Source organism: Papilio polytes, unplaced genomic scaffold (genome assembly GCF_000836215.1).
Source record: "Papilio polytes unplaced genomic scaffold, Ppol_1.0 DF823958.1, whole genome shotgun sequence".
Lineage (NCBI taxonomy): Eukaryota > Metazoa > Arthropoda > Insecta > Lepidoptera > Papilionidae > Papilio > Papilio polytes.
Genome location: NW_013525246.1, coordinates 57,935 through 69,501, shown reverse-complemented (window position 1 = coordinate 69,501; position 11,567 = coordinate 57,935). Strand labels below are relative to the sequence as shown.

Genomic DNA, 11,567 nt, shown 5'->3' with positions numbered 1-11,567 from the left:
GTTATTGTATCCAAATAATTTAAAAACGTTTAAATAATACCAATTACAGATAATAGTAGAAACAATTAAGATTTTATTCTAAAGACAGGTTTATATTTGAAAATTAATATTTTCTTAGATAAATATTGTAGTATATAATTGCATACTAATTGCTCATACTATTAAGTAAAATTTCATATATCTTTATTTCTTATTCTTTATATAATACATTTTACAAGATTTAATATAAAAATAAAACAAAAAATAGAGCACCACCGGCTGCGGAATCCGATGACTCAAGACTCAGGGCTGCAGAGACAGGAACCTCCACACTATGCGTGCGGTTTCTAAAATAACCGCCTTTTGTATCGGGCCCTTAATCCAACTGTCTAGCGAGAGCTTCTTGAGGTGTTGGTTGAAGCTCTTCGCTATCAGCCCGTGTGCCGAAACGACTATCGGAATAATGGTAGTCGATTTCATACGCCATAAGTAAAATTATTTATTTAACGGAGATACAATTGAATATATATTTCTTAGTGAAAATGAGGCCTTATTTCTCGACAATATAAAACATGTCTGTAAATTATTTGCAAACAAAGATATTCAAAAAGATACAGAGTCGACATAGACACTTCACTTGAAACATTTTTCACATTTTATTATATTATCTATCGATATCGAGATTCGTTCAGCCGTTTACGCTACAAACTCCAACATCCATCCATCCATCTTAACTTTCGCATTAATGCCGTTTAATTATTTTTTCCAACAATAGATGGAACTTAGTATGATTTTGTAAAATGTTTCATTACACGAGGTGACACTAAACTTGATAACCGACAAAGTACCCGAGATAAAAAATTGTTCTCTGTCTTGTCTATATATTATTTAAATGTCTTGCATTGTCAGGCACCTTGGACTAAACAATCGCACAACTGTTGTGCGATTGTCGATTGTTTTGCAGCCTTCTACTGTTTAATTCTACAAATCTCACAAGAAAATCGAGTAAAATCACAGCAAGACTAAACAGTTGTGCGATAGTTTAGTCAAATGTGTGCGAACGCTCTTTTTTATTTAAGTATAGCGTTACAAAGCATAAACTCTAACGTAATCAATTTTCATGTCAGCGTCATACCAAGTAGGGAACCAGACATCTTTGGCATTCCAAAAGTCAAACATTGCTTTCCTGCCGCCATTCTTCCAAGGTTTCTCAACGTCTGTGCCATCTTCAAAATCGTTAATGCCACCAACACGAAGACCAAGGGACAAATAAAACTGTAATAACATTAGTTAATATGATAATTATTTAAAAGCTAGCCAAAAATAAAACAGTTTTAGTGGACGTGGTTTTTTAAAATGACCACTAGGTTTTAGTAGAAGTTAATTTACATGCAATCTGAAAATCGCTAGTAAACAATCTTACTATACAAGTATCTTACTAATATTATAAATGCGAAAGTTTAGATGGATGTTTGTTAGAGTTTGTAACCCAAACGACTGAACAGATCTCGATGAAATTTGACATAGACGCAGAGGATAGTCTGGAAGAACACATAGGCTACTCACTTTTGTTTTTTTTTTTTTAATTCCACGCGGACGTAGTCGCGGGCGAAAGCTAGTCTCACAATAATTGATTATAATAGTTGTTTTCGTCCGAGACCCCATCCGCGTGTGATTAATAAAAAAACATTCGCATTTATAACATCAGTATAATGAAGGGTTCAGAAAGAATTAATAAACAAGCGGACACAGGAAAACTGTAATGTATGCTAAAAGCCCGCTACTCATGTTCAGATTTATCTGACAGTTTTATCTGAACGGCCGCATCGTTCAGATAAAACTATGTGCTTACTAGTGTGTGTATACAAAATAAAATTTCTTCTTAGTGACAATTTTACCCTTCAATATTTTGTCAACTGTGTAATTAAATGTATAATGTTTGCCTCTGAATGGTTTAAATAAATTTATTATTATGAAACTGTCAGGTAACACTGATAGTGTGTGTGTGTAATGTGGGCTTAAGCTAGACACTTGCCACTAACAATATTCAGTTGCCGCATTAAAAGCACGTTAAAACAATTACCATTTGATCCAAAGGTGCCAAAACTGTCCCTTGTATCCAATGCCACGCTTGTGTGACACCTTTCTGACTTGCCGTGTTGTAGAAACCTTCGCCAGGGTCCACTGTACCGTACATATCTCCATCCACGTAAAACTCCAAACGATCTAAATCATACTAATGTTTAGATGGATGGATGTTTGTTATAGTTTGTAGCCTAAACAGCTGAACGAATTTAAATGAAACTTGGTATGGTATATGGTAGTGTTTCTGGAAGAACACATAGGCTACTCAATTTTGTTTCTATTAATTCCACGCGAACGGAGTCGCGGGTGGAAGCTAGTTATTTAATATTACAAACTAATATATAAACGTGTATGTCCGTGCGGAAATAAAGTTTAATTGATTTAGGGGCTGTCCCACCACTGACTGATAGGTTCAGATAGCCTAAATTACGACACTGTCAGATAAAGTAACGAAATCCGATATTTCCATCGCATATTTTACAAGTTGGATTGTTAGACAATTTACAATATGGTGGGACAGGTCCTAAACTTTTAAGAGACAATAAGGGAATTATTCTAAGGATAACACAGAAATTGACAGACACTAGGCACAGATAGATTGCTATTCCAAATAGAAATCAATAAAATCCAAATTGTATTAAGATCATTTAGAAGTTCTGAAGATACTTGCTATCCATCCCTTAACCCTTAAATACACGATTTTTTTGTCTTAATTACCATAAATAGAAACGGGTAGTTAATTGAACATAGATTAAGGGAAACATGAAGAAAAAAAAATTCAAAATAGTCTATTGCGTAAGAAAGAGAAGACTGATGTATAAATGCATTATCATGCATTTAAGATCAAACTTTAGTCCTATCTTAGTATGTTGGTACATTACCTGGTTTCCAAACGAAGCTGTAATTATGGAAATCTCTATTCCAGTTGCTTATCCCTATTTTACTTTTCATATTATAAGATCTGTAAGGTTCCAAGTCGGACAAAATCGGTCCTCCGTTTAACTTTTTAGCATAAATCGCATTGCCTTTTGCAAACGCTATTCTTATGAGACCGGATACATAGTTTGTTTTACCATAAGTATTATCTCGGGGCTCTAAGTTTATTTCTGAAAATAAAACGCATAATTTATTATACACTCAAGCAATCTTACTAATATTATAATTGCTAAAGTTTATATGGAAGTTTGTTAGAGTTTGTAGCCTAAACGGTTGAAGGGATCTCGATGAAATTTGGCATAGATGTAGAGGATAGTCTGGAACACATTGGCTTCTCACTTTTTTTAATTCCATGCGAACGGAGTCGCTGGTGAAAGCTAGTTTCACTAATAATACAAACTATGTAATCTTACCTGGTACAAGCCAACTTCCAGTCGGTAGTTTCGCGCGAATTTCAACTCTACCGTATTTGAAATTAAACTTATTTTTGCTTGTTATTTTTCCTGTTGCAACTGGAGGCAGGATTTGCGCACCGGACGCTGTTCGAGAACATTCCCACGTGCCGATCATACCTGTGCAGCTGAAATTAATAATTCACAACAGTTATATACTATATTAAAATTATAATGAGGAAATTAATATGAAAATAATTCAATACAAAAATCAAAAACTATTGGGCCGATTACAAAAAATACTGTTTTTACCGCGGACGAAGATACGAACAACCGCTAGTCTATACTAATATTATAACGAGGAAAGATTCGTGTTTTTGTATTTTTGTATCTATTGGAATAACTCAAAAACTACTGGGCCGATTTTAAAAAATATTTAACCGTTATGAAAGGCAAAAAGAAAAAAATAAGTACAAACTAACATTTAGAATCTATTAATATTCTATTACAATATTTTTAATGTATGTAAAATAATCGTTTTAATTAAATTAATACTAACGTCCGAATATTGAAACGACATTTTTATCTTAAATGATAGTCAATGCTTAAAAAAACAAATATAGCCTATGTGTTTTTCATAGAGATCGGTTCAGCAGTTTAAGATACATACTCTTACAAACATCCATCTAAACTTTTTCATTTATAATATTAGTAAGATTTTATGTTACGTTCAATATTAAAAGCTATACTTACGTGTTAGTCAGGTCTAAAGCACCATTTAAAAATCCTGGATGATATTTCGTCTCCAAAAGTACTGGAGAAATTATTAGCATTCCATTTTCGAGCCGCAGCGTCCCATCAGCAAGATACACGTTGAAAGGATAATCCTGAAACAATTGGGTTTATGGCAGTAAAGTAAAGTAGGGCTCAAAGTAGCGCTGGCATATATGGCGTAAAGTCAACACTAACTGGCGCCAGTGAGCCCAAAGTCCATGCCAGGCCTACACGGTCCAACTGTATTGACCAATTGTAAACCAGGCATTATGTAATGCCCATAGAAGTAACTTTAACACACAAGAACGTGCATGAATTGAAGATATGACGTTAAAGTATTTGGCATGCTTATCCGTGTCTGAAATAAACAATTTAAAGCCCACTACACACCTTCTGTTTTATTTGAACAGTCGGTTTGTTCAGATAAGTCTAACGTGTATGGGCAATGCTGAGAACTGAAGAGTTTCTACATACGTTATATTTATCCGAACGAACCGATCGTTCAGATAAAACTGTCAGATAACACTGAACGCGCTCGGCTAAGATTGTAGTGTCTTAATGCAGGTCAGTCACATTTTTTTATTACCTTTCAGAGCAAAGGGGCGTATACCTATTGAACTCTTGTTAGTTTATTGGCATTTACGTATTGAAGAAACTCGGATATAACATAAGAAAATGTTATCATATTTTAATGAGTAATTATAACTAACGGCACTGGACGTATTATATCAAGTAATTGAGCTGCAAATTATGACCATTATTACTTATTATTTTCCATTCTGTACTCTGGTTTTACCAGTCTTACTTGTAAACAATAAACATAGATAAAACAATTAAATGAGTTTAGAGTATTTTACTATTAAAATAAAACTTATATTATTAACAAATGGTAATCTGAACTGTGAAGCGACTCGTAAATAGCAAGAACCAAAAAAATATAAAACGGTATTATAATATTATTTAAACGTTTAATACCGCTTACTAAATTCTAAATTTGAATTTTGTAGCACGTTTCGAAGTGCCTTGGAATTATGATAAAACTATAATTTTATCGTAATTTTTTTCAACAAGCTATAATTAGTACACTATTAGGAATAATCAAAAGATATGCCAAAATGACGAATATATGTTTGGTGATGTTCAAAATTTCATCCTTCTTTTTCCACAACAAAGTTACTGGTACCAAAAGTGTCTTAAACCACTTCAAGAAAAGCCTCGGCGTGTCCATTGTGCATCCCAAAAAATGATATTTCTTAGAAAATTTAACTGGAAAAAGATGGATGGATTGAGTGAAGTAACATGAACATGAAGGGATTAATGACTGAGATGTCAGATGATAGAGTTATTTGGAGGGCAAAAACCCTGTGCACCGACCCTACGAGATTAGTATAAGGTAGAGAAGAAGATGATGTACTAACCGGTTCCTGTGGAAACATCACTTCGGGCAGCCAATTTGATAAATCTTTGATATTATTCTTATCAAATTCCTCATTGAAGAGTAGATCACCTCGACAGATGCGACCCCGTCCTAGCACCGCGGTTAGAGACTGCTGGCATGTGGGAGTTGGCACTGTTACCGATGAAGGTATAAAACTAACTGTACTTGTGGGTGGAGGTAAGTTATTTGTGTTCACAGGTGTACCATCTTCATTCACGAACTCTGAAAAATTAAAAATTAATGCTGGCTTTCCGATGTTTCCGTTTATTTTATCGTTACCGAGTTGTATCATTAGTGTTAGTTTGATCTAACTTACAGCGGAGGCGAACTCAAGTTACGTAATATCATACTAATGGATGGATGGATGTTTGTTAGAGTTTGTAGCCTAAACGGCTGAACGGATTACAATGATTTTTTGGTATAGATGTAGAAGATAGTCTGGAAGAACACATAGGCTATTCACTTTTGTTTTTTTTAATACCACGCGGACGTAGTCGCGAGCGAAAGCTAGTAGATCATAATTTAAAAATGTTTTATGTAGCTATTTCAAATAAATTAACAGATCAAGTTTACATAATGTTTTTTAACTGGAATGGTGAATCATTGAAAATGACAAATACTTCTTTTAGTATAATATAAAAAGTATAAGGATGCTGTTTGTTATCTGTCTTCTGGGAAGATTATGCATTGTTTGTTCAAATTGTTAGTATTACACGAAACGTATGACTACAAGTTTTTATAGCGCTAAATGTGGACGTAAAAATGTTATGTACATAAGTATTTCCGATAAATTTCACTTATCATTTTGTAGCAATAGATGGGGAAAACCATTATAAGAAAAATGTATAAATTCCAGACAAAGCATTTATCTTAAAGATTACCTGGATATGAATAGCTAAAGTGTATTTGAAATAAACACCATTTAATTATGGGAGTCGCTTAATGATAGATTACGCTCGTAAAGTTCTTGGTTGACAAACCAGGAAAATTCCTACTAATCTTTTTAAAACATCACTCCATCACTTACCAGTAACAGTCCATTCTCCATTATCTTGTCTATAACCTAGACCGTTCTTTATAACGTAAGTCCAGAAGTAGATTTTATCTCCTAGTTTTAGTTCAGCATTCCTGTCTCTAAATGTCCATCTGCCATTCTTAACTTTGGTTATATCTCTAGCCCATTGTCCTGCCTCCAAACCTTCCATTTCCACGTTCAGGTTCCCGTGAAAGGCGAACAGTGTGAAACCATCGTCTGGAATATTAAACATTGCTTTAAATTTTCACCTTTTTATATTTATGTTGCCACTATTTAAGTGGGATACGGAGATGATGAGATTTTCTCTATGTGTTAAAGAAAGACTACTAATGTTTTTTTAATTTCGTAACGAAACATACGTATTTCTCTTGTTTCTAAGTTTTAAATGGTGTTTGATTAAAAAAAAGATTTCGGTTATTTCAATAAAAATCTCTGTGTTAAAAACATTTAGTATACCTGTATATATGATATTCTTAAATAACTTGATTACAGCATTTTTAAAACCAGTTCAATTAAGTCTTGGCAAAAGGGATAAAAGCGTAGATGATATCGTCGGGTCAATATTATATTTTTTTCCTCTTACAGTATTTTTTCAATCTTAAGCATAAATTATCGGATTATTATACAGCTGACCATCTAAATATTTCGCCGTTATTTTATATTGAAATATCAGTCTAATTTTGTTGTCGCTTAACGATTTGGGGAAATCAAACATCAAGAATATTTTATAGAAAAGAGAACTATTTAATTAACAAAGTAAACATATCTATAAAATGGTTATTTATTTCATAATATCTGGATAATAAATAAATAACTAAGCTACCAACTTCTTACCAATTGTTTTCTGGTAGTAATCATTATAAACAAAGTTGTAAAAATCTACACCAGTGTAAGATGCAGTAAATAAGTGACAAAGCAACTATAATATGTATCTCATTTTATTGAAACAAATTAATTAAATAGGAAACAGTTACCTGGAATTGAAACTCTCAGTCCTCTAGGATATATCGCTTCTAGCTTTGCAGGTGGAACTGTATATGCTTCGACTAAACAAAAACTGGACGTAAACAATGCTATCAGTGCACGAGCAATGTAATTCCCCGCCATGACGTCCGCACTCCGCCACGACATACCACGGACTGACCACATACAATCATTTAGCAATGCTTAATGCCACTTGACACTTGTCCAGTGCAGTCAGTAGCGCTTACTAACTGTACTGGAAAACTAATATGATGTGAACACTAAATGGCGCCATAAAATTTATACCTGGCCAAGTGTGAACCAGGCGCAACCGAAGACGAGGAAAATGTTTCAGAAAATTATCTTGGATTGTTCAAGTTATGCAAGGAAATTAAAACAACTAAGTAATAGAGCCGTTTCATATGGAAGTGTCATCTGTAGGATCCCTTAACGTGATGCAAGAAATGACACGGACTGTAACGTGAAGTTTCCATACTTAGGGCTTGTCCCACTACTGACTGATAGAGGCTAAGATAGCTTAAAAATGACACTCCCAGATAAGGTAATAAAATGTGATATTTCCAACACATGTTTTACATTTTTTATTACACAATTTACAATTTGGTAGGACAGGCCCTTAGTAGTTACCTCAATATCAATCAGGAATTATATTTTTATATGAGAAGGAAGTAAAGGGATTGTGAACACAGATGGACTACGGATGCGTTAACGACCTTTAAAAGTGTAGACTAAAACTACAATCTCGTAATTAATCATATTCACAGAAGCTGTTATTTGTTAAAATGTTATTTGATGAGAAAAAAAGACGAGGAATACTTAAAACCTTTTAATTCTTAAAACATTTACCTTTAGCTTAACATTTATCCAGATATTAACAAGCAAACGGATACCTGATATCGCTGAAATAGCGAAATAGTTGCTTATAGATATCTCCAACAAGTAAAGAGGTAGTCAACTCTTACCTTAAATGGCAAACTAAAGCCTCTACCACTGTTATGCTATGTTTCTGAAGTTTTGCTTTTTTCTTCGTTAACTAAGTCATTTATTAATGTTAGGTTGACTTAAGTTTCAATAGGATTAAACTCGAGTTACGTAGTTCAGAAACGCAATTCATGAAGTTATCGACTCAAAAACACTAACGACTTTAAGGGTCTGTCCCACTACTGGCAGATAGAGACACAGGTAGCTTAAAAATGACGTTACTGTCAGATAAGGGAACAAAATCCGATATTTTCATCACATATTTTACACGTTTGATTGTTATCAGACAATTTACAATTTAGTGGGACAGGCCCTTAGTATTTTTGATCGACTTCCCAAAAGAAGGAGGAACTCAGTTCGTCTGTATGTTTTTTTTTTTATTTTATTTCCTATACTTTGGTATACCTCTTGTTAGAGGTCGTCATAATCGTGTCAAAGTGCGTATACTCTGACATAATCTATTTTCAAGTCTGCGTTAGACCAGGTCTCAATCCAATAATTCTTCGCCAACCAGAAGTTGAGCATGGCTTTGCGCGCTCCGTTCTTCCACGGCTTGAAATATACGTCTTCAAAATCATTGATGCCGCCCACACGAAGACCAAAGCTCACGTAGAACTGAAAAAGAACACTCACACTAATACACTCAAGAGCATTGAATCTAGGTCACTTAAAAAGTCCTAAATCTAAGAATGATTACGCTGGATTGATGAAGTTTCTATTTAATCAGAATCTAGTGATTAATTTGAATTAGGTTGACCTATGATTCAGCGTACAAGTTACGTAGTTCGGAAACGCATTTTATCGAACCGAAAACACTAATGAATGGTTAAATGAGCTGAGAAACCAAACATTAATGAAATACATCTTACTTCTTACTAATATTATAAATACGAAAGTTTAGATGGATAGATATTTGTTAGAGTTTGCAGCCTAAACTGTTGAATGGATTTCGATGAAATTTGGCATAGATAGTGGATAGTCTGGAAGAACACATAGGCTACTTACTTTTGTTTTTTAAAACCACGCGGACAGAGTCGCGGCTGAAAGCTAGTAAAATGTAAGTTAGGGTGTACATAATATCTACCATTGTATCGAGCGGAGCCATAACAGTTCCCTGAGTCCAGTGACTAGCATGGGTGACCCCATTCTGACTCGCACTGATATGAAACCCTTGACCAGGGTCTACGGTACCATACATTTCGCCGTCCACATAAAACTCCATGCCATCTGAAACAGAGGTACTTATCTTCTACCAATGTTAAAATATATTTTTTGTATTTAAAGACTATTCTAAGTTTTCACAATCGCTCCTATTTTCGATTTATTTTAAAGTGTGTTAAAAACTGTTAATTTTTAATCGCCAGGAGAGCAAAGACATACGTTCAATATAGAATCCAACCTCTGATTGACAATTTCGTATACAGCCAAAGAGGTGGCATACTGGCCACCAAGACTTTTGCCTTTTTAATTATAAAAAAGTTGCAGTGAAAACAAGAGAAGCGCGACAATTGTAAAATAGCAAGATGTGATTGATATATTAGAGCTGGCACACGTTTAAAAAAACTATCGAACAACCGTGTGCGATTGTCGATTGTTTCGTAATTCAACTGTTTAGTTGCACAACTAAAAATCGAGTAGTGCACCTCCATACATGCTCATAGGAATTAAAGCGATATAAAACAGTTGTGCGATAGTTTAGTTTCGGGTTTACCCACGCTCATAAAGTAATAATATTGTAAATCTATATTCTATATTATTATAACAAAGCGTAAACACACTTCTTTGTTGCCTAAGATGTCAGTAATTACAGCATATTTTTCAATAATTCTTTTTTTAATAAAAAGCGCTACACTTACGTCATGCTTTAGGCTATATTTTCACGCCATTAAACTACGGGGGTAATTATTTTGGACAAAAACCCTAATGTGGTAAAGAGACCATAAGTTGCTGCCAACATCAAGGAAGCAAGGTCGCTATGCTTTGTCATCATGTCATGTCATTTTGACACTTGTAATTAAGAATTTGACAAATGTAAACAATATAATAATGTTTTATAATTTCATGCAGATGAAGCCGCATGGGAACAGCTAGTATTTATATAATTTAATAAAAGTTTTTGACTTAAAAATGTATTTTCGACTTCCGCGCTGTCGGTTACAAGTTAAACATAATAAAAAATAAATTCTAAGCATTTGTGAGACGCGATGCGATGTATTTGCTTTATAAAATCACCTGGTTTCCATACTAAGCTGTAATTATGAAAATCGTTGTTCCAATTATTTAATCCGTCCTTCTTCTTCAGATGGAAAGATCTGTAAGGTTCCAAATTGTACATAATTGGTCCGCCGCTCAATTTCTTGGCGTAAACTACGTTCCCTTTGGCGAAGGCTATTCTAATGAGTCCGGAACCGTAGTTGGTATTACCATAGGCGTTATCGCGAGGTTCCAGATTAATTTCTGAAAAGATTTATTTCTTTTTATATTTTTTAACAGTGGTAGATGGCAATTATATCTGGTGCGAGAATTGTGCGCATAATTCCACAACACAAAAGGTGAAGCGTGAAGGTGAAGCAATTCCACATATTGTCTAATAAGTTTGAATGTCGTTGGTAAAGAGGTTAAAAAAACATACAGCCCTCTATAGTGAAATGTCAACTTTGTAGGAACACAGTTGACACTTCACTTGAGATGTTTTTAACATAATCCTCTAACGCTATCTATTAATATCTACATATTATACCTCTTTTGTTTTGAGGACCTACGTTCTTAAAAACCACATGTCAGTATAACACTTCTTACATGTAGAATTAAAAAATAGTTAAAAATGTAGTAGTAATAGTATATAGTAATGTAGTAGAGTATGTTATTCATTGACAACATCGCTATTAATGGTGAAACGGTGATCGGCCTCGTAGTTTTTAAGTTATTTCAATACATACAAAAATATAAATCCTTCCTTTTT

General features: G+C 34.0%; 2 protein-coding genes across 2 annotated transcripts in view; both read right to left on the bottom strand.

The window, feature by feature from the left end:
• Positions 1-437: 437 nt before the first annotated feature.
• On the bottom strand, positions 438-7,886 carry LOC106101701 (beta-1,3-glucan-binding protein-like). Its single transcript, XM_013281011.1, has 8 exons — positions 7,615-7,886; positions 6,632-6,856; positions 5,585-5,826; positions 4,146-4,279; positions 3,414-3,580; positions 2,946-3,170; positions 2,063-2,205; positions 438-1,254 (listed from the first exon to the last, which is right to left on the bottom strand). Exons 1-8 carry the CDS (start codon positions 7,787-7,789, stop codon positions 1,066-1,068), a joined length of 1,500 nt encoding a protein of 499 aa, XP_013136465.1. The 5' UTR covers positions 7,790-7,886; the 3' UTR covers positions 438-1,065.
• Positions 7,887-8,950: 1,064 nt separating this feature from the next.
• Positions 8,951-11,567, bottom strand: part of LOC106101661 (beta-1,3-glucan-binding protein-like) — a 6,030-nt gene continuing 3,413 nt past the window's right edge. Inside the window, exons 4-7 of the mRNA XM_013280970.1 lie at positions 11,346-11,370; positions 10,838-11,062; positions 9,690-9,832; positions 8,951-9,220 (exon numbers count right to left, since the gene is read on the bottom strand). Coding sequence (XP_013136424.1) covers positions 9,038-9,220; positions 9,690-9,832; positions 10,838-11,062; positions 11,346-11,370 — 576 coding nt within the window. The 3' untranslated portion in view covers positions 8,951-9,037. The remainder of the gene's footprint in view (positions 9,221-9,689; positions 9,833-10,837; positions 11,063-11,345; positions 11,371-11,567) is intronic.

Excerpts from the sequence above, each read along its gene's own strand:
- LOC106101701 (XM_013281011.1), bottom strand. The coding sequence starts at position 7,789 with ATGTGGTCAGTCCGTGGTATGTCGTGGCGGAGTGCGGACGTCATGGCG. Across the intron at positions 5,827-6,631 it reads TGGAGAATGGACTGTTACTG|AGTTCGTGAATGAAGATGGT; the intron begins GTAAGTGATGGA and ends TTAATTTTTCAG. Across the intron at positions 3,581-4,145 it reads GCTTTAGACCTGACTAACAC|CTGCACAGGTATGATCGGCA; the intron begins GTAAGTATAGCT and ends TATTAATTTCAG.